The sequence below is a fragment of the Protomyctophum bolini genome (assembly GCF_963924005.1).
Source record: "Protomyctophum bolini genome assembly, chromosome: 23".
In the NCBI taxonomy this organism is placed as follows: Eukaryota; Metazoa; Chordata; class Actinopteri; order Myctophiformes; family Myctophidae; genus Protomyctophum; species Protomyctophum bolini.
The window spans coordinates 25,808,785-25,836,233 of record NC_137884.1 but is presented as its reverse complement, the minus strand read 5'-3'; the positions used below and the strand labels follow the sequence as shown (position 1 = coordinate 25,836,233).

The window sequence follows — 27,449 nt, the reverse complement described above, 5'->3', positions numbered from 1 at the left end:
CATTTTGGACTTTTACTTGTAACAGTCAAAGTCAAAGTCGTACGATTTGTCACACACGTTACCGCAGTGAAATTTGTTCTCCGCATTTGACCCATCTCTTGGAGCGGTGAGCCGCAGCCGTGCCGCGCTCGGGAATCATTTGATTAGTTGATTTGACCCCCCAATCCAACCCTTGATGCTGAGTGTCAAGCAGGGAAGCATTGGGTCCCATTGTTACAGTCTTTGGTATGACCCGGCCGGGGATCGAACCCCCGACCTCCCAGTCTCAGGGCGGACACTCTAACCACAATGCCACTGAGCTGGTCAGAGTGTTTCTATCTTGTGTGTCTCACCGTTCTGGGACCCTAACCCTCACCGTTCTGGGACCCTAACCCTCACCGTTCTGGGACCCTAACCCTAACCGTTCTGGGACCCTAACCCTAACCCTCTCCTCTCCGCTGTGTGTCTCACCGTTCTGGGACCCTAACCCTAACCCTCTCCTCTCCGCTGTGTGTCTCACCGTTCTGGGACTGCCACCAGGTCTTGAGGCGGTTGTGGGCGAAGGTGGTGACCAGGTTCTCCACCGTGTGGCTGCTGGGGTTCCTCAGCTCGTCGTACATCCTCTTGGAGTCGCACAGGAAGCACTTCTTCTCCTCCTGGTGGCGCCGAGAGGGAGCAGAGGACATGTGAGTTAAAAAACGTTCTCTCTGAAGGAATAAATAAATAAATAAATAAATAAATGATAAATGTTAATATAGGAATGAGCCAATAGATGCTTATTGCGAACGCAGTGAGCACTTACTATGAGACCTAGCAGATCATGTCTGTCTGTCTGTGTGTGTGTCTGTCTGTGTGTGTGTCTGTCTGTGTGTGTGTCTGTCTGTGTGTGTGTCTGTCCCGCTATCCAAATATGGAGTGTGTTGCATCAGCAATCACTCAGCTCAATATATGGGCACAAAAGGGGCCAGGTCCACTCAGCTCCATATATGGGCACAAAAGGGGCCATGCAGGTCCACATATACAGTAACAGCGGGACAGACACACAGACAGACAGACAGACAGACATGATCTGCAGGGTCTCAGCTGCGTTCGCTTCCCGCGTTTGCGCGTCTTACTGGTATCTAAAGGCCTCTTCATAGTCTGGATTTTCGGTGGTGAGGTGAACACCGCTCCGGTGGTGAGGTGACCACCGGAGCTGAAATAACGTTGAGCGGTGGTGAGTAAAAACGGAACAGAGAAGGGCTGGAGCGGTCAGGTGGCGGTGGTTTGCTCTTCACCGCGGCTCGTGACGTCACGTTGTAGTTCGGTGGTCACCTCGCCACCGAAAATCCAGACTATGTATGAGCCTTAATATGGCCCATTGTGTGACCTGTAAAGTAGGACCAGGTGTTATGTTAGGGCGATGTACTGCGCGCGTGGCATCTTTAAAACGGTGTCCCACCGAAGATAAAAACAGCAATGAAACAACAAACTGCAAATCAAGCCACGGTATAAAGGTGTGTTGTTCCATTCGGTTTATCCCCAAATCAAGTTATCCCAACTATGCTTTCACTTTGTGAAAGGAAAGGGTGGGCGTTTGTGAGTTATAGCTTCATTTACTGACTCCATGTAAACAGCAGAACCAGGCCAACTTTGGCTGTGTTGGAATGGCTGGAGTGTCCATAAAATATGTGTAATATTCTGTTTCCACCCCCCACCCCCTTACTCATGGCCTCCCGGCTCCTTCCTTCGGTTCTGTTCTGTTCAGCCCGTCCCGGTCTAAACCAGAACCCCATCATGACATCACATATAGCCCTCTGTTTGATAAGGCCACCACCATTCACACAAACCCATTTAACCCATTCTGGGCGGGAACCCCTTTTGGCGTTAGCATTATGTTACGCTTTAGCTATTGAAAAACAGCAGATCTACAAGCTCATAGCGCGCCACCGAGTGGCGCGCTACGAGCTTGTAGATCTGCCATTTTTTGAAGAATCGTGAAAAGTGACACGAAAGTGTTTGAGAACGACTCACATAGAAAAACAGCTTTTTCAAGAAAACAGTCAGGATTTAGAGAAGACATTTGTAGAATCGTTCCCAGGTCTGAATGGGTTAATAGCCGAACTTTGCCCCGAGGGGTCTTTGATACGAGAGGATACCCCCCCCCCCCCCCCCCATCGTCCAACACCCTAATCACAGGGACAACAGGGCAGCAATTGTGTCGTCGACACACAGTGCTTATTGTGGAGGAGAATGCCAGCAGAACTCTCCCACACAAGAAGGACGGCATCATGGAGACTTTTTCTCACTTAGCGCCTGTGCAGACACGCACGCACTCACACACGCACGCACTCACGCACACACACGCACGCACACGCACAGCATACCGTATACACTGTGGTTCATTTACAGCATGCTGAAAAGCTGGCCGTGTGGTGTGGGATAGATGCTCATGTACTGTACAGAGAGTTATAGTTTATTGCTTTCGCGCAAGCAGAGCGTGCAAGTATAGTACTGTGGTCGCTGCGTATGTATGGTTATGGTATATATGTACGGTATGTACAGTAGGCCTGTCCTCAGTGGTCCATGATTGGTTGTTGATGGTGACGTAATTAAGATATGTTTCAGTGTTGGCTGGGTAAATGTACTGCGATCGGCTGGGTATGTATGTATGTATGTATGTATGTAATAATAATAATGAATTGCATTTTTATAACGCATTTCCAAGTGCTCAAAGTGCTTTACAATGGTTCATTCATTCATACATTGGGAGGTGAAGCGGCGAACAGTCGACGCCAGCGTCCTCACTTCCCCACATTCACACACCGACGGTGGCGAGCTCACGCCGACCGACTCATTGGAGGCAATGTAGGGTAGACACTTCCACATGTGGACAGGAGGAGCCGGGATTCGAACCGCCGACCCAGGTGTTGTCCACCGGACAATAAAGTCCCTTATTGGCTGTTGGATGGTGACGTAACTAACATTATTTAGTAGCAGTTAGTAGTTTAGTTTAGTTTAGTTTATTAAGGATCCCCATTAGTCTACACCGTAGTTGAGACTAGTCTTCCTGGGGTCCAGGAATAGTTTTGAGTAGCAGTTGTTTGTGTTCAAGGTGCAAGTTGTAGTTGACTATGAAATGATCCTGGTTGGCTGTGCTTTACTGCTCCGTTTCATCAGGTTCAGCCCGACTGGAGGTCAGGGTTAGGGTCTTACGGTCAGGGTTAGGGTCTTACGGTTAGGGTTAGGGTCTTACCTCCAGGTGTCTGGAGGTTAGGGGTCAGGGTTAGGGTCTTACGGTTTAGGGTTAGGGTCTTACGGTTAGGGTTAGGGTCTTACGGTTAGGGTTAGGGTCTTACCTCGATGTGTCTGGAGGTTAGGGGTCAGGGTTAGGGTCTTACCTCCAGGTGTCCCACGATGCAGAAGTGTTGGGGTTTCTTCAGGCCGCAGGTGGAGGAGGCGGTGAGCTTGTGCGCGCGGCCGATCAGGAGGTCTCCGGTGGCGGGGTAGCAGCTCCCCTCGGTGCAGAGGTCCCCAAACTCTGGCACCTGCAGCGCCTGCAGCGCCCCGGCCTGCAGCCAGGCCAGGGCTGAGGGGCACAACACAATAATGTTCAGTGGGAATAGAGGGTATGCGCGTGACATCATCGTACCTGGAAGTTATGTGGGAACGCCCACTGAGTGGCAAAAAACTACTTTCTGGCCAAGACAGCCCATTCATCCAAACAGAAAAGTCCTGTCTGATTGCATTAAACAATGTTAAACTCACCAACATTGCAGCATGTACGAAAAGCTTGAAAAGCTGAATTATCCTCTATCCTCTATTCAAAAACTTCTGCAAAGTTTTTGTTTCATGAAAATCCACCAAAGTTATGCGCTACTTTCTGTCAAGAAATGCCCTGCGTTTGATTATTTTTGTCAGAGTTTGGAAGTGCTTGTTTTCAACAACACAATAACATGTTGCTGCCTCCTGCATCATGTGACATTTAGAAACAGGTGGTACGGCAGGACGGTTGAGTGATTTCCAACGAGCGCTTCCAAACTCCAACACTCCAACAGGCTGCTCAATGTGTTGCCACTCAGTCTAGATGAGGGGGGCGTGTCCTGATGGGAAAATCATGCATGCATGTGCATACTCTATATACTGATTATTATTATTATAGCATGCAGACCCGGAGCTTTAACCCATTCTGACCTGAGATCAGATTCATACGAGGTTTCCACTGGACACACACTGGTCTGATGAACCCATTCTGACCTGAGATCAGATTCTAAAAATGTCAGTCGTTCTTCGAATTCTTCAAAAATAGCAGACCTACAAGCTCGTATCGCGCCACTCGGTGGCGCGATATGAGCTTGTAGATCTGCTATTTTTCAATAGGTAAAGCATAACATGATGCTAACACCAAAATGGGTGCCCGGTCAGAATGGGTTAATAACACTAGACGGGGTAGACGGACTAGACTTTTGCAACCAATCTTATTTTAATGATGTTTGGGAGACGAGAAACACGTTCCTGAGGTTTTTATGTGTGTATACCCTGTATTTTTTTTTTAGATATATTAGTATTTCAAAGTGTCCATGATGATGTCATGGACACTTCATTCCTGGACTACAATTCCCATAATGCTTTGGTGCACTGCTACTCCTTGTGGATATCCACACTTTTCCTGGGCTATGTGTGCTCCAGTCGATTTGATCCAATGAAAGCCAATGGAACTGGTCAGATGACCAATGATATCCAATTAAATCAACAGGAGCTGGAGCACACGCAGCCCAGGAAAAGTGTGGATAGGCGGAGGGCTGTCTTACTGAGACAACATGTAGTCCAGGAAGTATGAGTGAGCCCAGTGTCCATGACATCATGGACACTTTGAAATACTAAAATATCTAAAAAACACATTTTATTACCCACATAAAAAACCCCCAGGAAAGTGTTTCTTGTCTCCCAAACATCCTTAAAATAAGATCTGGTTGCAAAAGCGGTGAAGTGTCCCTTTAATTTAGACAAAGACTTGTGCCACCAAAACTGTGGAATGCCCTATACTACGCCCTACCAACAGCCATAATGTTATATAATAAGTGTGAATCCCTATTCTCTTTCAAAACGTCACTGAGACCCCTTTTCCACCGGTTGGGAACCGGGTTGAGTTCAGAACCAGTTCTTATAGTCCATGAGCCAGACCTCCAAAATGGGAACGTTAATTATGAATTGAGTGGGCAAAACCATAACCTATATTAGATTGCCAAAATATAAGTAAATTATATGATAACCCCTTTCCACAGTATATAGTAGCTTTTTCATATTTTCTATGTTTTGCATATTTTCCTACATAATGCTAATTTGCATATTTAAATTGGTTACTGTACATATCTTTGTTTCCTACTCATTTATATGATGTTTTTTGCATAGTATCGCAAATGTAGTATTTCACAACCATACCCTAGGATTGGGCAAGGGCTAAACGGGACTATTCCCAATATACATTTTCCATAAATTATGAAAATGAATTATGAAAATATTACAATATAATTAAATGATATTGTTCACGTCACTGTAACATAACGTGAGTTTTTCCTACATAATGCTTAATTTGCATATTTAAATGTACAGTAACCAAATTGGTTACTGCACATATTTTTGTTTCCTATACTCATTTATATATATTTTTTTGCATAGTATCGCAAACAAGCCAATTAATGCTTTCATGGATTCATCCTTTAGCAGTAGCCTACTGTAGTTCCCTGTGCTTGTCCAATGTCCATGCAACTGTTAATAAAGTAGTAATCAATCAATCAATCAATTAATCAGTCAGTCAATCAAAGGCTGGCAGCAGTTTGATGGAATCAAAACGGTCCTTTGTCTCTCAAAAGCTTTCCTGGCTGACTGTATCTAAACATGGCATTCATGCTTAAGCAGCTCAATTACTTTAAATTAAAATCACATGGATCCTCTCTCTCTCTCTCTCTCTCTCTCTCTCTCTCTCTCTCTCTCATGAAACCAGGGAGGGGTGGTAGGCTACGGTGGAGCTAAAAAAAACTAACTAAAAAAACAAAACAAACCTAATAGTAGGAATGTGTTTGTTTTTTAGTCTGTAAACATTTAAAAGGCACATCCCTCCAGACAGCAATTAAGGCATAACATGCAGCCAAAGAATATAAACGTTAAAAAAAGAAATAATTTGAGAAACTCTTAATTAATTCTAATTAAGTTCTAGGAAAACGCTAGAAGTGTACAGTGAATATAATGGTTTACATGTGGCTTTCATTACACCAATTTCTGTAGAGAGAGAGAGAGCGAGTTGGCAGACAAACTGTTGACTACAGTACAGAACATGACATTCAATTCAGCAAAACCAGTTTGATCATCATCTTGGAAGGGAAACACCGTATAGTTGTCCCGGATAACTTCCCCCAAGGCTTAACTTATAATAACATCATCATTCATAATAGATAAATCATGCTGTAATTAAATAAACTCACCCAAAATGGTTGTAACGCGAATTAACATCATGTCCAACTAAGAAGAGTTGCACATTATTTGAGAGCGCGTCCTGTGTGTGCTGTGTGTGTGTGTGTGTGTGTGTGTGTGTGACTGTGTGTGTGTGTGTGTGTGTGTGTGTGTGAGAGGAGCAGTAGGCTACTACGCTGGCTCTAGGCTCTAGGGCTGTGAGTTGTGAAGTGTACTGTAGTGTCGGAGAGGGGAGTTGTCTTGTTTGGCAGTAAGTCGATATGCTGCATCTCTCTCTCTCTCTCTCTCTCTCTCTCTCTCTCTCTCACACACACACACACACACACACACACACACACACGCACACACGCACACGCACGCCAGAGCGCAGTTGCGCGCACCCCCTGGTCCGACACATGCACACGCACGCACACATTGTCTTGGATTTTACTCTGAGTCTGTGAGTGCACAAATGTAAAATGCAACAGGTCAGGTTTTTGTATCGAGTTGTGCTTGAAATGCGCGTAGCCTGCCCTACTGTAATTCTCCAATCTGTTAATTAATACTTCAATCAATCAAACGAGTGTATATAATGCTTTATTATTGGGTGGGTCGTCCACTCACAGTCAACAGTTTTTGTATTGAGTCGTGCATGAAATGTACTGTAATTCTCCAATCTGTTAATGAAGCAATACAATTGTGCAACAACAGTAGTTGGGCTAACTTGCTACGCATAGTCGTATATATTGAATTAATTTGGTCGCACTAAAGGACGTATTCTGCCATTTCTTATTCATTTTCAGTATTCCCATCAGCACCCTCTTTTTTGCAACAAGCTCTGACTTCTACCGGACGTCTTATCAACGTCTTTTTGCAAGCAGCTGTGTTCTGACTGGTGCGTTGTATGGACGTTGTATGGACGCAGGACGTCGTATGGACGTCTGGTGCTTAGTGGCAACCATGGGTTACATAGAGGTCTGTCTGGGACGTTGTATGGACGTCGTATGGACGTCTGGTGTCTACGCATATATGTTACATATATGCAGCATATATGTTACATAGAGGTCTGACTGGGACGTTGTATGGACGTTGTATCGACGTCATTTGGACGTCCGCTCACTCCGCTGGTGCTTTTGTGTGGAAATAAGAGATTTCCTCAGTGGGTATAGCCTATAGTGTGATGCACACTTTGCAGTGTTTGCACAGTCAATTTCTGCTTTAATAGCCTATTGTCTGTAGCTACAGGAATACCTGAAGATTGATTGATTGATCATTGATTGATTGAAGTATCTATGCATCGTATTTTTCATGTTATCATGCAGTAGCAGGCCTACATTTCTACTACATTCTTAAATTATCTTTTGGTCATCTTGTTCAACACTTGCCAGGTTGAACACAAACTGAATCTCACTGTCCAGTGTCCATTATTAGAATTAGTAATTCTTTCGTAATTATTGCGTCACGCGCATATTAACGCCACTGTCCTGATTGAATCGTGGACTGGATCTTAAAGAATTGTTTTATTTATTTATTTTACCGTGTGGGTTCAGTTGCTTCCACTTGACCACCTCCCGACCCAGACTGACTGCAGTTATAATCATAGGTAATAACTAGCAGCAGTTTAGAAGACTCGATGTCGCCCTCCAGTGACATTCCGCGGAACTGCAAAAACCCACTGGACACGTGTAGGGTAATAGTTTCTTTGAATATCCTGTTCAGAACTAAAATATGGTTCTTGCATTACACACACAATATTATAATTGATAGAAACAAATAGGCTATTAGGATATTTAAGACACAATGGCCAAGCAGAACACTCTGCTGGCAGCTGGTTCTCAAACCTTTTCATGTCAAGGACCCCCAAATTGACTCTAATTAGCCTGCGTACCCCCATTAGAAAGGATATGCCAGGGACCCCCATAAGAGAAGATCTTTATGGCTCTAGCAGTGATTCTCAAGCCATTGAATTTCACGGATCCCCATTTAATGGCATTTCTATCTCTGAGACCCTGATTTATAATGTTATTTTAACTTTGAGTGGTTCCATTTGTACACTCAGTTACAGACCCATAAAAGGGTCCATTTGGTTACAAACTATCATTTAGCTGGGGACCCCCTGGAACTCCCTCAAGGACCCCTGGGGGAACCACGGTGCTAAAGAGCTTATTTCCTCAAATACAAAAAAGGAAAAAAAAATACAATAAAACATGAACATCATTATTAACTTTTAATCACATACATTAATTTAAGAGATATACATACAATCATAAACACTCTTTTTTAATCAAATAATTTCATACATCATTAATGGCATCTGACACACAGAGCAGCGAGTAAAAGATTCCTCATAAACTTTCATAATATTATAATACAGCTGGTCTGGAGGTCTTTCATTCAAGGAAAAATAATACATTTACATTCTTATATTTATATAAACGGCAGGCCCTTGTGGTAAGGTTAACGTGTGTGTGTGTGTGTGTGTGTCTGTGTGTGTCTTCACAGCTTGGACAGAGGCACAGACACAGGGCTGGGATACAGATGTGTGTGTGTGTGTGTGTGTCCGTGTGTGTCTTCACAGCTTGGACAGAGGCACAGACACAGGGCTGGGATACAGATGCTGTTGCAGAAACGCCAAGATCTTCTCCCAGGAGTCTTCCTGAGCGTCTGCATGAGGTTTGGTCTCTCCGCCCCACAGCATAATCACTGCCAAGCACATAAATACACACTCGTTGATAAGTCGTAAACTAACGCACTCACTCACTCACTCACTCAATTTACAGCTGCTGAATAATGTGACACTGGTCCAACTTAAAAAAACGAAGGCCTCTTTTACACGGCGACCATCTGCAGATAAAACGTCAAAGTCCCGTTGCGTTCTCATTTTTTTTATTGAGGCTTTACACGAGAACGCACACTTTATGAAAACGCTATAACGTCGCTAGGTGGCGGTAACAGGCTGCCAAATAGACCAGGCAGTCACCCAACGTACAAGAAGAAGAACCCCTTCACGCAACCCCCGAGCATGCAGGCAGAGCGCGCCACGGGACGGTTATATATTTTATAATACATTAGGGATTAGGCTACATAGACGCTGCTCACAAGGCTTTTTTATTTACAGTACATCATGGTTTTACATTCATCATCGCTGATGAGCAGCGCTTTGTAGGCGAGGAGGGAGGCTTGTTCAGGAACGCCATTATAATCATATATCTATGTATGGCTCTGCATTAATGTAATAAACATATGCGCTGTGAGCCATGATGTCATAAGTTTTGCGGATTCACCGTTTTGCCTGTTTACACGGAGAAGGGATAAAACGGCGTTCTCAAAGATTTCCACTCTGGAAGGTGGTTTCACTTTGTTGCGTTTTTTTCACCTCCTGAAAACACCCTTCTCGTCTAAACGGACACCTGCAAACGATACTTTATTTTGCCGTTTTCTATGAACACCGTTCTCGTGTAAAGACCACCTAAATTGTGGCCTGGGCTTGTGTGGCTCAATGGTCCAGGCACCTTGCCTGGGTCTGACTCGGGTCAGAATATCAGGGCCGGTACCGAGTACTTGAGGGTGGTATCGGCCCGAGTAACCGATACCATTATCGGTATCAGAACGACTCTAGTCTTTGGTGCATAACTGTGGCCTTCTAAACATGCATGTATAGATCTTCACCCTTCTTCCGCGTGTCCTGCGTTATGAAGTTGGTGGCTCTGAAGTGTGCCGTGTAGGGGGGCTCGATCAGGTGTCCAGCGCCGGGGTAGGTGAGGACGGTCAGCAGGTGCCCGTTGCCCGCTGTGCGCATCATGGTGGTTATCTGAGGAGGAGAAAAGGAAGTGGTGTTCAGTTCCTACTCGGTCATTGTGGGATGGAACTAAAAAGAGATGTGTGAGAGTGGACACTACTGGAGCAGCACGGACAGTTTACGTGTTTTATTTAGGTGCTAGTTTAAGTGACTAAACGTTTCCACCTAAAAGGTCTTCATCAGAGGCATGAGAGTGTTTGGGTGAACTCACATCCTCAGCAGACTAACTAAAAGAGATGTGTGTGAGTGTTTGGGGTGAACTCACATCCTCAGCAGACTAACTAAAAGAGATGTGTGAGAGTGTTTGGGGTGAACTCACATCCTCAGCAGAATAACTAAAAGAGATAATGTGAGAGTGTTTGGGGTGAACTCACATCCTCAGTAGACTAACTAAAAGAGATAATGTGAGAGTGTTTGGGGTGAACTCACATCCTCAGCAGACTAACTAAAAGAGATAATGTGAGAGTGTTTGGGGTGAACTCACATCCTCAGCAGACTCCACTGTGGCCCAGTTCTGATCGTCGTCACCGTTGACCAACAGCACTGGACACCGTATCCTCCCCACCTTCCACAACATTCAACCATGGATTCAGCAGTATTAGTATTCAGCAGTCCAATCTTCCGCCATAGTCTGAAAACCCACCTTTTCAGACTCCATCATGGCCCGCAGCACTTGCCCTAGCCCCTTAGATAGCACTTTATGTAGACTTAGATAGCATTTTCTCTGTGGCCTTCGACAATGCCTGATAATGTCAATGTTATACTACCTTTAGCTCTATTTATTTCTTATTTTCTCTATCTGTTCCTCCATATTGTTGCCATGCACTTTTGTTTATGTTTGCATGTACTGTAACTTTATGTAGACATAGCACTATATACGTATATATGCATAGTTTCATTATATAGATATTCCACTGTTACGTTCTTAGTACATGTATGTGATGTATTGCTATGTTTTTTGTTCTTGCTTAATGTAAATCGCTCTGGTTTAAGAGCGTCTGCTTGAATGCCCTAAATTGTAAATGGATGTACTTACATCCACTTTCTGATTTGGGTCGGTGGGGATCGGTAGAATCATGTCTCTCCAGATTAGGCGGTTCTGTTCATCCACTCTGGCCCTGTTCGCATTCCTGGAAAGAAAACAATTACGTCTCATCATTTCTGCAATAAGGTCAGTCTTCTTAATTTCTTTCAACCAAGGTTCATGTTTTAGGTTATTAGAGAAAGTAAAAGATGAGTAAAAAAAATTCTCCGTTTTAGGTTTTTTAGCTCAATATGTCATTTTGTCACCTCAAAAAAAAAACATATTTAGCCCCATGCTCGAATGCCCCCGCCCCCCTGTCAAAAAAAGGTACAATCTCATTGTTCTTGCCATGTCTTTGTATATGCCATATTTTTATTTACATTAGTGTTGTGCCTGAGCTGTTTTTCTTTCTTTTCTTTTCTTATGTTCTTGTTGTTGCAAAAGCAGTAAATGAGACAAATTTACGCTCATCTTTTACTTTATTTAATAACAACCTAAAACATGAACATTGGTTGAAAAAAAAAAAAAACTAAAGTTGTCCTTTAACAGAGTTAATTGCGGCGTCATGTTAGCAAGAAGCAGGAGAAGACTTACTTGTTCATTTCCATGAACACGTCGTATAGAGACTTGGTGACCGGATGGACGTGGCTGCCACTGATACAGACACAGCATCGAGGCTATAGAACAACAATCATATTTATTATGATTATTATTACACTAGATGGACGTGGCTGCCACTGATACAGACACAGCATCGAGGCTATGGAACAACAATCATATTTATTATGATTATTATTACACTAGATGGACATGGCTGCCACTGATACAGACACAGCATCGAGGCTATAGAACAACAATCATATTTATTATGATTTAATATTACACCTTTTTCTTTCACAGAAAGTTTGTGATCCAACAAACACTCTACTCACACTAATGAACTCGGAGTAAGCTGCCAAGGAGAGGGTCACGGAGGTGCCGAAGGAAAGACCAAACAGCCCGACTCTGTCTTTGATCACCAGAGGATGCTCCTTGATGATGTCAAACGCCGTCTGCAAAGTCAACCGGGTAACAAGAATTGATTGATTGAAATATTTATTAACACTTTGCAGAATTACAGTACATTTCAAGCACAAACTCAATACAAAGACTGTTAACTGTGAGTGGACGACCCATTTAAGCATTACACTTGTTTACAAGAGGGTCCACCATGTTAAATTCATCAAAACATTTAGAGACCCTGTCGGGTGTAAAGGCACAACTTGGACACTCAAGCATGACGGAAGCATGAGTTAAGTCCGTTGCTCTCCCCAGGTTGGCGGAGGGTGTGTAGAGCCCAGGATCACATTAGATGATTGACACAGGGGTGAAAAATGGGTTACAAAATCGTGGGATAAAAAATACATAAAAAAAAAAGAAAACATTTAGAGACGTACAAATAGACACTATATAGTTAAAGAACAGAACAGGAATTCATCATAAAGGAAGCAAAAAATGGAAAGAAACATATACAGTGAGGGGAGGGGGATTCAGATTTAATAAACGTCCTCCATCAGATTATATAATCTCGAAACGTGACACAAACTTACATCCACTGGGTGACAGGGGACTGGGGGACAGTTACATCCACTGGGTGACAGGGGACTGGGGGACAGTTCAAAAAAGCTGAACTTTGTACCCACAAAGCGCTTGCAGGTAATTAGACTTCGTGTTAAGCCCTAATCACACCAAAGGGTCACCACCATGTAACTTCTTGGGTCCAAACGGTTGCAAGGAGTTAACGCTAAAAACCGTCTCGACACCTTTGGTGTGGTTTGGGGCCGTTGAATTCCATGCTTTGAATCACTAGGGTCAATGTGGGTCAACGTGCAACCAGACATATCACTCTTTGGTGTGGTTATTAGGGCTTTACAATACACAAAGTCTGATAGTAAAGGATGAAGAGATGAGGGTGACTGACTAGTGACTACATACATACCTCAAAATAATTGAGCTCAACCGTTTGATTTGTTTTGACCTCCTCTATAGAGAGATACTCCAACGCCATAGAGACGAAACCATGGGACGCCAAGAGGGCAGAGCGGTACTCCACTAGTCCTCCACCCCCTCCCCACATATCCAGCACCCCGGGATACGGTCCTGGACCTGAGAGATGGTAATAAAACAGCCATAAAACTCACTGAATGTGTGATGAAATGAATGAAAGAACAGAGTATTGTGTTTCACAGACTGTTCATATAGAGCGTGAATAAAGCAGAAGTGAATTCCCCGTTCATTTTTCATAGACTTTTCAAAAAGTATTTATTTAAAGATGTTTACGCCGCAGACAAAGCCAAAGCAAAGTTACTATATTTACCCAGGGTAACTGGACTAAGCTCAAGAACTTGTTTACAGCCAGGCCCTGCTCATAGAACATTTCATGGTAGGGGTTCAATGCCTTGCTCAAAGGGCACTTCAGCGGTGGTAATTTCTTACGTGCCGGTCCGGGGATACGAACTAGCGACCTTCCGATATCAAGACCGCTCCGCAAACCGTTCGGCCACCGCCAACTCTTGTTGTGACAAATCATGACAATGAATGAACACAACATTTTGGGCCTAACTGATAATTACGAAGAAGAAAAACAACAAAAAGTGTTTTCTTTCTACTTAATTATTTGTTCGGTCCGGAATTTGTCACAACTCGAGTTGGCTTTGTGCGAGGCTTAAAAAGGTCTTTAAATAAATACTTTTTGAATAGTCTTATGAGGAAAATGAACGGGGAATCATTTCTAGGGGGCGGGACTGCGATGCTCTGTACCTGGAGGTAAGAACAGCGTCCCTCGGACTCCTCTCTCTCGGATGTCTATCCTCTGGACACCTGGTGCCATGTAGGACCTCTCTGTGAGCACCGAGGCCATGGGAGGCTGCTCCCTGAAGCCCTCCACAACATGGCCTTTGTACATGGAGATGAGCAGCGCCATGGGGGTGCGCACGTCCAACTTCCTCAACCTGGGAGAAGAGGGGGAAGAAGAGACAGACTCTGTTTGAGTACCAGAACTGATGATATGCACACGGATATGCACACGAATATACACACACGGATATACACACAGAAGAAAGGGAAGACAAGGCGGAGAGACAGACTGTTTGAATACCAGAACTGATGACATGCACACGGCTGCCATCTTGCCAGCAAGGTGCTACCTAGGTGCAACTTCCCAATGACAGCCCATTCATCCAAACAGAACAGTCCTATCTGATTGTATTAAAAATAACGTCAAACTCACCAACATTGCAGCTGTTACGGAAAGCTTGAATTATCCTCTTTCAATCTGCAAAGTGTTTGTTTCATAAAAATCCACCGTTGACATGTTATGATGATCTACTCCCTGTCAAGAAATTCCTTGCAGATTTTTTTTTTTCTAAGTGCTGGAGTTTGGAAGCGCTCGTTGACTATCACTCAACAGCCTGTGTGTACCAACTGTTTAGAATGTGCACATGATGCAGGAGGCAGCAGGAGGTTTGCTTTACTGAAAACGAGTGCTTCCAAACTCTGACACTTAGAAAATAATCATCTGCAAGGAATTTCTTGACGGGAAGTAACTCATAACATGTCTACGGTGGATTCTTATGAAACAAACACTTTGCAGATAGAGGATAATTCAAGCTTTTCGTGAAGCTGAAATGTCGGTGAGTTTGACGTTGTTTAATACAATTAAATAGGACTTTTCTGTTTGGATGAATGGGCTGTCTATGGGAAGTTGCACCTAGTTAGCACCTTGCTGGCAAGATGGCAGCTGTGTGCATATCGTCAATGAGCAAACTAAAGTATGACGATGCAAATCAGTCTTTGAGAGTCTTCACCTGAGGCCCGTTCGACTCCCAGGGACAGGGCGCATACTCCACAGCAAACCCATGGGCTCTTTTCCTGTGTATGTTCCTCCAACACTGGCATCGTCGGAGACTAGAACACATGGAAACACAATGTGACTTATTCTTCGTCATGGAATTTGGGGATCACTCAGCAATGTCGTTACACCTGCATGATCTCCACTAGCTAAAGAGTGCTGCGTTACGCCCCGAAAATAGCTGATCTACAAGCTCTCAACGCGTTGAGAGCTTGTAGATCTGCTATTTTTGTCCAAAAAGTGCCCCCTCTTACGGGATCTCAGCCCCTGCCCCCTCTAACACTCTCTGCACGTCCCTGCCATGGATGTGTGGTGGATTATTTAGAACTCACATCGGAGTCTTTAAGAAATAATCAAGGTAGAGAGTTGGACTGAAACAATGTCACTGTTAATACAAGAATGATCCGGACCGCCCAGGGAGACTGCACGAATGCATTACCATTATTTATACACTACAGGGGTGCCCTGTAGCCTGGGTAAACCCACTCCCCCTGCTGGACAACATTCTGCAGCTAGGTGCCCTGGGCCAACACAAGTAGAAACTTGAAAAACTAGAAGGAAAACAAACTTTTAAGTTCACCATCGCCACCATATACCTCCTTCCACAGTGACATTGACTCAAGGTAGGCCTATAGAACTTTTTAAGAACTCTTGTGCTACGGTATGATGATGATGATGTCACATAATTCGTCATTCCCAGACAACTGCTAAATCTACAGTTACAGAGAACTTTTCTCATTTTAACTGATTTTCATATTATGAATTTTTTTTTAAAGACACTGAAATTGTTGTTGCATTTATATTATTTTCATTATTTTATTTAAGGCAGTGTCTATTGGTCGTGGGCACCCACAGAGCCCTGGTCATCGCTGTCATAGTGACCATAAGTCTTAACCACCAGCCACAGAGCCCTGGTCATAGTGACCATAAGTCTTACCCACCAGCCACAGAGCCCTGGTCATAATAGTGACCATAAGTCTTACCCACCAGCCACAGTGCCCTGGTCATCGCTGACATAGTGACCATAAGCCTCCCAGTAGTCCTTGTCTTCGGAGTGGTGAAGGGAATGGAGCGTGACTGCAGTCCGCGGTGGAACATTCTTCACCAGCACCCTGAACTTCTCGTCCACCAGAGCCCGCGTGGGGAGAACGGACAGGATGGGAAACACACTCCCGGTCATCATCATAGTGGACGACCACCTACGGGGAGACACCACACCTCTGCACTGAGCCGCGATTATACTCCACGCGAGACGGCTGTGCATGTTATTCTTAACAACTTAAGTTAAACGTTAAGTCTCAAGGTCGGTATTTTCACGTCACTGATCAGGCAGGCTATCTATTTAGTCAAGAAACTATCGCTATCACTATCGGAAATAAACAATGTGCACAACGTTAACTAAAGCGCATACGGTAAGTTCTAATAGTTGGTCCAGTTTCTACCTTTCTGTAGACAGTCCCACTTGTAGAGTTTATAACGACGGTAGTTGTCAGTCGACATTCCGTCTTTCTGCACACAGTCAGCTGAGCTCAGACACACACCCGCCGGAACTAACCGGGTCCGGGTCGATGAGTCTCCTTCAAAATAAAACCTCAAGCAGTGGCTCTCAACCAGTGGTCCGAGGACCACCAGTGGTCCTTGAGGGGTTTCCAGGTGGTCCCCGGCATAAATGTGGAGGGTTGGTAAACCAAATGTACCCTGGTCCCTTATTATAGATCTTTAACTCTAAAATGAAATCAAATGGACCCTTATTTGGTTTTAATGTTATGCCCTCAAGAGTTAAATTATTGTTAAACATCTGCATTCTTGTCAGATGTGCTGCTTCATGTCCCCAATAAAAAACATCTGCATTACGGTAATTCATTTACAAGAAGTCTATACAACATTAGATAATTTAGAATTTAAAATGACTTAAAGTGGATCTCTTGTCCACTAGTCCCTTCCTAACATTTTAGTCTAATTTTTATTTGCTGACAATTATATATATATATATATATATAATATATATATATATATATAATATATTTAGTCATCATAGCTTAGTTTTCATTTAGTTTTCGTCAGTGGAAAAAGGTAGTCGACCAAATCTTTTCGCCTTAGGATTAGTGAAATTCTGTTTCTTGGAATCCCTTGGCTTAAAGGACCACTTTTCAACCTATCTTCATATAATAGGTCCTCACTAATAATCATGTCTGTCTGATACTCTGTCTGTGTCTCATAGGAGGGCTGTGGGCAGTTCAGAAACCGTCCTCCAGTGACATCATCGATGGGGAATACAAGCTAATAGAAACTGCAGGCTTTCTAGTCCTGAAAGGTAGCAATGCGAAAACGGAAGCCGTCGTTCTCACGATAATGGAAATCTAAACCTTTTTGTAAAAAAAAAATCTTGTTTAAAAAGAAAGTCTGCCTAATGATGATGTCACTGGAAGACGGTTTCTAAACTCCCTCCTATGAGACACAGACTGAGTAGGAAAATTTATTAGTTAGGACCTATTATATGAAGATAGGTTGAAAAGTGTTGAAGCTTTAAATGTCCTATAGATCATATATATCTTCCCTCTGAAATAGAATTAACCCATTCTGACCTGAGATCAGATTCATACGAGGTTTCCACGGGACACACACTGGTCTGATTAACCCATTCTGACCTGAGATCAGATTCTAAAAATGTCAGTCGTTCTTCGAATTTTTCAAAAATAGCAGACCTACAAGCTCGTATCGCGCCACTCGGTGGCGCGATACGAGCTTGTAGATCTGCTATTTTTCAATAGGTAAAGCATAACATGATGCTAACACCAAAATGGGTGCCCGGTCAGAATGGGTTAAAATGAACCACTTTAACTTCAGAATTAGACCACATCAGAATGTCTCTCACCAAATACAAGTACATCACTCTTTAAATCAAATAATAGCATACATAATAATAATTGGCACATGATATAAAGAAACAATCCCTTTTAATCACGGCATTGACATTTTCAATCAAATAATTGCATAATATACATTACTGTCAAATGAGATTGTACTGCCCCGGGGGCTTTGAGTGACATTTCTCATCACTGAGGAATAATATTTTACAGCTGTGGCATTAGGCTTGAAAGACAAGCCTCTCATGATTGAAGGAGATGTTAGTCATAATAAATAATACATTTTACATTCAAACCTACAGTAATGTACAGTAGAGGCCCTTCGTGGTTTCCCCTATGATTGATGATACAGTATAGGTTTAACATGGCTGTCTTAGTGGCGTGTGTGTGTCTGTGTCTGTCTGTCTGTGTGTGCGTCTCTCTTCACAGCTTGGACTGAGGGACAGACACAGGGCTGGGATACAGATGTGTGTGTGTGTGTGTGTGTGTGTGTGTGTCTTCACAGCTTGGACTGAGGTACAAACACAGGGCTGGGATACAGATGTGTGTGTGTGTGTGTGTGTGTCTTCACAGCTTGGATTGAGGGACAGACAGGGCTGGGATACAGATGTGTGTGTGTGTGTGTGTGTGTGTGTCTTCACAGCTTGGACTGAGGGACAGACACAGGGCTGGGATACAGATGTGTGTGTCTGTGTGTCTTCACAGCTTGGACGGAGGGACAGACACAGGGCTGGGATACAGATGTGTGTGTGTCTTCACAGCTTGGACAGAGGGACAGACACAGGGCTGGGATACAGATGCTGTTGCAGAAACGCCAAGATCTTCTCCCAGGAGTCTTCCTGAGCGTCTGCATGAGGTTTGGTCTCTCCGCCCCACAGCATAATCACTGCCAAGCACATAAATAGTAAATACACACTCGTTAACCCATTTAGACCTAAGTTCGATTCTACAAAGTTTGTGTGCGTGGATATTTATGGGTGTTCAAAACGTTTATGTTTATGTGGTGTAGATGGTCACCCTTGTCACGCGTGCCATGTAGTATAAAGTTGTTTATGTTTATGTGGTGTAGATGGTCACCCTTGTCACGCGTGCCGTGTAGTATAAAGTTGTTTATGTTTTATGTGGTGTAGATGGTCACCCTTGTCACGCGTGCCATGTAGTATAAAGTTGTTTATGTTTATGTGGTGTAGATGGTCACCCTTGTCACGCGTGCCGTGTAGTATAAAGTTGTTTATGTTTATGTTTCGTGTAGATGGTCACCCTTGTCACGCGTGCCGTGTAGTATAAAGTTGTTTATGTGGTGTAGATGGTCACCCTTGTCACGCGTGCCGTGTAGTATAAAGTTGTTTATGTTTATGTTTCGTGTAGATGGTCACCCTTGTCACGCGTGCCCTGTAGTATAAAGTTGTTTATGTTTATGTTTCGTGTAGATGGTCACCCTTGTCACGCGTGCCCTGTAGTATAAAGTTGTTTATGTTTATGTGGTGTAGATGGTCACCCTTGTCACGCGTGCCGTGTAGTATAAAGTTGTTTATGTTTATGTTTCGTGTAGATGGTCACCCTTGTCACGCGTGCCGTGTAGTATAAAGTTGCTGGCTACGAAGTGCGGCGTGTAGGGGGGCTCGATCAGGTGTCCGGCGCCGCGGTAGGTGAGGACGGTCAGCAGGTGCTCGTTGCCCGCTACGCGCATCATGGCGGTTATCTGAGGAGGAAAAAGGGAGTGATGTCACTTCCTATAGTATACTCACTCATTGTGGGATGGAACTAAAAGACAGCGGATTCGTCCCGTTATCACTGTATTAAATATACGAAATCAACCCGTTATCAGGAACGTTGGAATTATGGCTAATATATATGGCCATACTGGCATACTAGACATTGTGGTGTTTTGGCTGTGTTCACCCAGACTGCACCATGCAGGGTGGTGGTGGTGGTGCAGACACAGCCTGGTCAACGACTCCCCCTGCTGGACGTGTCATTTCCAACTCTATTGTCGGCACATAGAAACTAAGGGCTACTAATATTTACACTATTCTCTGCCTATCGGTGCTGAGTCGGGTCTGGTGGCCGTCGCAACGCTCGGCACGGCGACTCGCTCGGCTAGCGCCTCGCTCGGCGGTGCCTCACGTGCCTCAAGGCCACCAGAGACTCGCACGGCGCGCCTCCGTCATTGGCACAAAAAGCTAAACGCTCCCATAGTTTCAGTCCGGATTTCCCAGTATGTTGATTATCACATACTGGGGGGCATTTCTAAAATGTGCTGATTACAAACATTCTCTTGATTATCGGGTGATAACATCCGAAGCGGGGGCTAAAAGAGATGTGTGTGAGGGTGTTTGGGGTGAACTCACATCCTCAGCAGAATAACTAAAAGAGATGTGTGTGAGAGTGTTTGGGGTGAACTCACATCCTCAGCAGACTAACTAAAAGAGATAATGTGAGAGTGTTTGGGGTGAACTCACATCCTCAGCAGAATAACTAAAAGAGATGTGTGTGAGGGTGTTTGGGGTGAACTCACATCCTCAGCAGACTAACTAAAAGAGATGTGTGTGAGTGTTTGGGGTGAACTCACATCCTCAGCAGACTAACTAAAAGAGATGTGTGAGTGTTTGGGGTGAACTCACATCCTCAGCAGAATAACTAAAAGAGATGTGTGTGAGTGTTTGGGGTGAACTCACATCCTCAGCAGACTAACTAAAAGAGATGTGTGAGTGTTTGGGGTGAACTCACATCCTCAGCAGACTAACTAAAAGAGATGTGTGTGAGTGTTTGGGGTGAACTCACATCCTCAGCAGACTAACTAAAAGAGATGTGTGAGTGTTTGGGGTGAACTCACATCCTCAGCAGACTCCACTGTGGCCCAGTTCTGATCGTCGTCAGCGTTGACCAACAGCACTGGACACCGTATCCTCCCCACCTTCAACCACGGATTAAAAACAGAAACTTTGGATTTAACTCTGTGGTGTCAGTCGTTCTCTACTATTTCATATGAAGAGACCCCCAGAATTATCTGTATTTGGCCGTAGACCCCCATCTGAAAATAAGATTTGAGTTCTGAAAGAATATATATTCAGATTCAGATTTGCGCCACATTTTCACTATTTTTCAGAAAAAGCAGATCTACAAGCTCGTAGCTTGTAGATCTGCTATTTGTCAATAGATAAAGTTTAAAAATAATGGTTAAAACACTAAAAGGGGTTCCAGAATGGGTTAAAATACAAAATGACTATACTTTTGTGTCAGGGCTGGTATGGTAGACGAGTTGAACCGTTTTACACTTTGTTTTCAATATCAATTTGTGGTAATTATGAAGCATTATAATAAGATATACGGTACGGTATGTACTTACATCTACTTTCAGATCGAGGTCAGTCGGGATTGGTAGGATCAAGTCTCTCTGGATTACACGATTCTGCTCATCAAATCTTATCTTGTGCTCATTCCTGACAAGGCAAGGACATGCGTACATCTCAACATTACTGCAGAGTAGTAAGTAAGTAAGTAATGCAAGTCAGGGTCTTATTAACCCATTTAGGCCTGACATTTAAGTCTTCTAAATTCTGACAGTTTTCTGAAATACCTATGTTTCTGTATCAGTGTCAAGGACCCCAGAAATTATATGTAATTGGCCTCCTACCCCATCTGAAAATATGTTGTTCCAGGGACCTCCCCTCAGAAGTAAAGATTTGAGTTAAAAACGTTCGTTCTGAAAAGAATATATATTCCAAATTTGCGCCACATTTTCACGATGTTTCAAAAATAGCAGACCTACAAGCTCGTAGCGCGCCACTCTGAGCTTGTAGATCTGCTATTTTTACAAAAGCTAAATTATAACATAATGTTTAAAACACCAAAATGGGTTAAGAAGGTACAGTATATACCCTGCATTGTATGCATGTTAGCACGAAGCAAGATAGATATGTACCTCTTTATCTCAGCAAACACCTCAAACAGGGACTTGTTGACTGGATGGACGTGGCTTCCACTGATGCAAACACAGCAACGAGGCTAGAAAACAATGATATGCATATGGAAAATGAATGTGCCGTACAGTACAGGCGAACACTGCACGCCTAGGCTCTCATGCCTGCTGTTGTGATTTAGCTGCATAAGCACATTGATAACCATGACATGATTGTCTAGTGTCTACTACTGTATCAGTACTGTACATACAGTATGATATGATATGCAAGCGTGTTCCTGGTCATTCTGTTCTTATCATAGTTTTTATAATCTACTACAGGACGTCATAGATCTACTGTCTATATTACTCTGTGTGTGTGTGTGTGTAATGAACTTCAGAATGCATGGTAAACATATCACTGATGTGTTGGCATGTGTTTTCCGAGCCTGTGACTCGCAATGGAATCTTCACCCACCACCCAAAGGGATTATATGAGACCTCTAGATGCCCTTAGAGATGGTCGCCCTTAAATATCATTACACCTGCTGCCTGAAGCAAAACTATTTAGAAGTACAGAGATAACACAGTAGGTAAATGGCGCCAAAACAACTGGTAAAGGGAACACCTTTTTTTTCAACCGTATCTCAATACAATGGTCCTCAGTGTGATGGTCACTAATAGGACGGTAGCATTGGTGATTGATGAGCGTGGCTGGCCACCATCTTATCGTGCCAATGTTCCAGAAATAAAGCAGAGATTAAAATAGGGTGCATTTTGCATCGCAAAACGCAGTTTATTGCGAACGCAGTGAGCACTTACTATGAGACCTAGCAGATCATGTCTTGTCTGTCTGTGTGTCCCCCTTTTGTGCCCATATATGGAGCTGAGTGATTTGTTTGTGATTGATGCAACACACTCCATATTTGGACATATAGCTGCGTTCGCTTCCCGCGTCTTACTTGTAGTTAAGGGACGCAATAAAACAACGACCTCTGCTGCATCCACAGGATGCACTATACTGTACTACTGTACTTTAATTCTAGTTTATTTTGCTAGCTTTAGTTATAATAATCATTTATTCTTATGTTTTCTGCATGAATATAACCACATTATTTATAACCATAAAATTTGAAATGGGAGTTAAATGCTGCAATTTGTAAAAAATAAAGTGGGACTCATAAAATGTCCCTAGGACTCATTACATTGAAAACCTATTTACTTCACTGATAAAGGCTGCAGTTTCTTTTAAATCCTTGCCAGAGAGGTTAATTCTAACCAGAGCCAGCTACTGAGAACTTTGGAATTAATGACTACCATTAAATGAAGTTACAGTTGAGCAAAGTTGAAGGGTTTCTTTAAACTAGCAATCTAAAACACTTTTCTCGTGTCTTAATATTTCTTTATATCATCCTGCCTAAAAGCAGAAGAATATGGTAAAAGTTGGGATGTCTAATTTATAATCTGTGGAACGACAATGTTGCTCATTAAAAATAACAATACATGAATTAATACTACAAATGAGTGGAAACCCAGCTTTAGATTGCATTCAATCTGTCAAGTTAGCATGGGACACCTTCCATTAGTGTGAAGTTTATAAGTGCAAGATCCTTGGTTTATGATTCTCAAAAAATAATGTTTTTTGTCAAAGGTTAACAGCATCAGTCACAGCACGTTTGTGATCCATGCGACAAACAAAACTGTTTTCTTATAAATGATTGGCAGCCAGGCTACGAAAAGGTTTGTAAAAGTTTGTTTCCCTTTGCTTTGACATCAGTGTTGTTTTTGGCAGCACATTTAGATTTTAGTTTTAGTCATAGTCTCTTGAATAGTTTTCATTCATAGTTTTAGTCACCTGGAATGTTTTGTGTTATTTTTCACTTGCTGAAAATAGACGATCTACAAGCCCACAACGCGTCGCAACTAATTGTAAAATGACTTATCCTGGATCTCTTTCCACTAGTCCACTTAGTCCCTAACATTTAGGTCTAGTTTTTATTTGTTGACGAAAATTGTCAGTATATTTAGTCTTAGTTTTAGTCACCATAGCTTAGTTTTCATTTAGTTTCCATTTAGGTTTTAGTGGACGAAAACAACACTGCTTGACCTCTCAGAAAGTATTCATGTATTTATGTTTACCGTGACTGTAAACCGTGACGACCAAATACTCACACTAACAACCTTGGAGTGACCTGCCAAGGAGAGGGCCACGGAGGTGCCGAAGGAAAGGCCAAACAGCCCGACTCTGTCTTTGATCACCAGAGGATGCTCCTTGATGATGTCAAACGCCGTCTGCAAAGTTAACCAGATAACGGTGGTTCCACCGGACGAGAAAAGAAAACGTGCATCAGATTATATAATCTCCAAACGTGACACAGACTTAGGTACATCTCCAACTGGGTGACAGTTCAAAATCCTGGACTTTGTACCCACAAAGCGCTTGCAGGTAATTAGTCGTGTTTACAATACACAACGTCTGAGAGGAGAGGATGACGTAGAGATGAGGGTGACTGACTATAGTGACTACATCCATACCTCAAAATAGTTGAACTCAACATCCGCTGTTCTGAGCTTGTCAACAGAGAGATACTCCAACGCCATAGAGACGAAACCATGGGACGCCAAGAGGGCAGAGCGGTACTCCACCAGTCCTCCACCCCCTCCCCACATATCCAGCACCCCAGGGTACGGCCCTGGACCTGAGAGATGGTAATAAAACAGCCATAAAACTCTCTGTTCTTTCATTCATTTCATCACACATTCAGAGTGATGTGTTCCACAGACTGCTGCTCTATACCTGGAGGTAAGAACAGCGTCCCTCTGACTCCTCTCTCTCGGATGTCTATCCTCTGGACACCTGGAGCCATGTAGGACCTCTCTGTGAGCACCGAGGCCATGGGAGGCTGCTCCCTGAAGCCCTCCACGACATGGCCTTTGTACATGGAGATGAGCAGCGCCATGGGGGTGCGCACGTCCAACTTCCTCAACCTGGGAGAAGAAAGGGAAGAAGAGACGACGAGGAGGAGAGACGGGCTCTGTTTGAGTACCAGAATGAGCAAACTAAAGTATGACGATGCAAATCAGTCTTAGTGAGTCTTCTTCACCTGAGGCCCGTTCGACTCCCAGGGACAGGACGCATACTCCACAGCAAACCCATGGGCTCCTTTCCTGTGTATGTTCCTCCAACACTGGCATCGTCGGAGACTAGAACACATGGAAACAAAATGTGACTCGCAGTCGCAACAACAGCCCTTTTGTAATATATGCTGTCGAGCACGACGGCATATTACATATTGTATTAACCCATTCTGACCGGGCACCCATTTTGGTGTTAGCATCATGTTATGCTTTACCTATTGAAAAATAGCAGATCTACAAGCTCATATCGCGCCACCGAGTGGCGCGCTACGAGCTTGTAGGTCTGCTATTTTTGAAAAATTCGAAGAACGACTGACATTTTTAGAATCTGATCTCAGGTCAGAATGGGTTCATCAGACCAGTGTGTGTCCAGTGGAAACCTCGTATGAATCTGATCTCAGGTCAGAATGGGTTAAAAGAAAAACAGATAGAAAAGGCTATACTCTGCATGCAGAACTATAGCTTAGTTTACTGATTTGAAGGAATGAAATCGAAAAAAAAAAAAAAAAAAAATCCGAGGGGAAATTCAGATGGTCCCACAGCTCATACAATAAGGTTAAAAATACAGCACAAAAAAGGGGGGGCACGGGTTACGCAACTCCGTGTGGCACACGGAGTTGCACCACTCACTTCACACGGGTGTGATTTTTGACATTTAAATGCCAAACCATCAAAGCATGTTGTGGGCACGTTGTATCAGGGAAAACAACCCAAACTACTAAGTCATGAGTCTTCCAGTTCAATTCATTTAAATTCTATTCAATTCAATTCAATATATAGGAGCTTTATTGGCATGAAAAAACGTATATGAGCCCCGGTCATCGCTGACATAGTGACCATAAGTCTTACCCCCCAGCCACAGAGCTCTTACCCACCAGCCACGGAGCCCTGGTCATCATAGTGACCATAAGTCTTACCCACCAGCCACAGAGCCCTGGTCATAGTGACCATAAGTCTTACCCACCAGCCACAGAGCCCTGGTCATAGTGACCATAAGTCTTACCCACCAGCCACAGAGCCCTGGTCATATAGTGACCATAAGTCTTACCCACCAGCCACAGAGCCCTGGTCATAGTGACCATAAGTCTTACCCACCAGCCACAGAGCCCTGGTCATAGTGACCATAAGTCTTACCCACCAGTCACAGAGCCCTGGTCATCATAGTGACCATAAGTCTTACCCACCAGCCACAGAGCCCTGGTCATATAGTGACCATAAGTCTTACCCACCAGCCACAGAGCCCTGGTCATAGTGACCATAAGTCTTACCCACCAGCCACAGAGCCCTGGTCATAGTGACCATAAGTCTTACCCACCAGCCACAGTGCCCTGGTCATCGCTGACATAGTGACCATAAGCCTCCCAGTAGTCCTTGTCTTCGGAGTGGTGAAGGGAATGGAGCGTGACTGCAGTCCGCGGTGGAACATTCTTCACCAGCACCCTGAACTTCTCGTCCACCAGAGCCCGCGTGGGGAGAACGGACAGGATGGGAAACACACTCCCGGTCATCATCATAGTGGACGACCACCTACGGGGAGACACCACACCTCTGCACTGAGCCGCGATTATACTCAACGCGAGACGGCTGTGCATGTTTCTTATCGGTTCCAAACTGTCAAACCGTTATGACATGTTAAAGTCCCAAGGTCGATTTTTGATATTTAATAGCCAAAGTTCTGATAACGCAACTATCAGGACTTGATATGTGCATAAAAGTTATCGCGTTCTCTAAATAACTTTTTCTGTTCTGAGAATACTTTTCTTTTCTTAATCCTGCAGTAGTAGCACTTGTGGGAGTGAGTATTAAAAAGAGAAAGCAAACAAACATTCCGCGGGACCTACAGTCACGTGATCAGAATAATACGTCCGTTTGGTTCCTTCAAAGTAAAGGTTTCAGGATTGGGAATAACGTCCCTGAACCTTCCTTCGGTGGCCGCCGGATGTCGCTGTTAGACTGCAGTCAGTGCTGCAAACATGAGGCGGCGTCATAGTTGCATATGGCGGCGTATACAAACATTTACAATTTGGACATTTATTTAGCAGATGCTCTTAATTCAGAGCGACTTTTTACAGTATAAAACAAGGAAAACACGAGGTAATATATGGCCCTGGGCCTACACCCAATGCACATTATAGTAATCTATAGGATTAGATGCTATCACAATCAGTCACGTAAGACGGCCTCAATGTTTGTTGATTGTTTGTTTAAAGACTAAACATATCTCTTATCTGTACATTGTGTTGTTTCAAGTCATGTTTATTTTTTTAAACATCATTGCATAACCATATGAATTATGTTTAATTACAGTTTGAGACACAAGAGGGCCGCTCTATTAAAAAACAACAAACAATAATCAACTTATCAAACAACGCTAAAAAAAAGTTTCTATTACTTCTGGTAAAGCATGTAGTCGTAGACTACGC

The 27,449-nt window shown here is 43.5% G+C and overlaps 2 protein-coding genes across 4 annotated transcripts in view; both read right to left on the bottom strand.

Moving 5' to 3' along the window:
- Nucleotides 1–6,599, bottom strand: part of LOC308310972 (laminin subunit beta-1-like) — a 68,479-nt gene extending 61,880 nt beyond the window's left edge. For all 3 annotated transcript variants that reach the window (XR_013963577.1, XM_080757463.1, XM_080757464.1), the window contains exons 1-3: nucleotides 6,441–6,599; nucleotides 3,360–3,547; nucleotides 500–635 (exon numbers count right to left, since the gene is read on the bottom strand). Coding sequence is in view for 2 of the 3 variants with exons in the window: in XM_080757463.1 (XP_080613589.1) it covers nucleotides 500–635; nucleotides 3,360–3,547; nucleotides 6,441–6,471 (355 nt within the window). In the remaining variant the exon portion in view is untranslated. The remainder of the gene's footprint in view (nucleotides 1–499; nucleotides 636–3,359; nucleotides 3,548–6,440) is intronic.
- A 2,090-nt stretch (nucleotides 6,600–8,689) lies between these two features.
- On the bottom strand, nucleotides 8,690–26,820 carry LOC308311012 (uncharacterized protein). Its single transcript, XM_080757507.1, has 20 exons — nucleotides 26,342–26,820; nucleotides 24,993–25,092; nucleotides 24,686–24,876; nucleotides 24,424–24,587; nucleotides 24,061–24,180; nucleotides 21,913–21,995; nucleotides 21,337–21,430; nucleotides 20,824–20,904; nucleotides 19,548–19,689; nucleotides 18,746–18,873; nucleotides 16,108–16,390; nucleotides 15,077–15,176; nucleotides 14,031–14,221; nucleotides 13,210–13,376; nucleotides 12,164–12,283; nucleotides 11,826–11,908; nucleotides 11,244–11,337; nucleotides 10,692–10,772; nucleotides 10,078–10,219; nucleotides 8,690–9,111 (listed from the first exon to the last, which is right to left on the bottom strand). Exons 1-20 carry the CDS (start codon nucleotides 26,616–26,618, stop codon nucleotides 8,981–8,983), a joined length of 2,772 nt encoding a protein of 923 aa, XP_080613633.1. The 5' UTR covers nucleotides 26,619–26,820; the 3' UTR covers nucleotides 8,690–8,980.
- Between the last annotated feature and the right edge of the window lie 629 nt (nucleotides 26,821–27,449).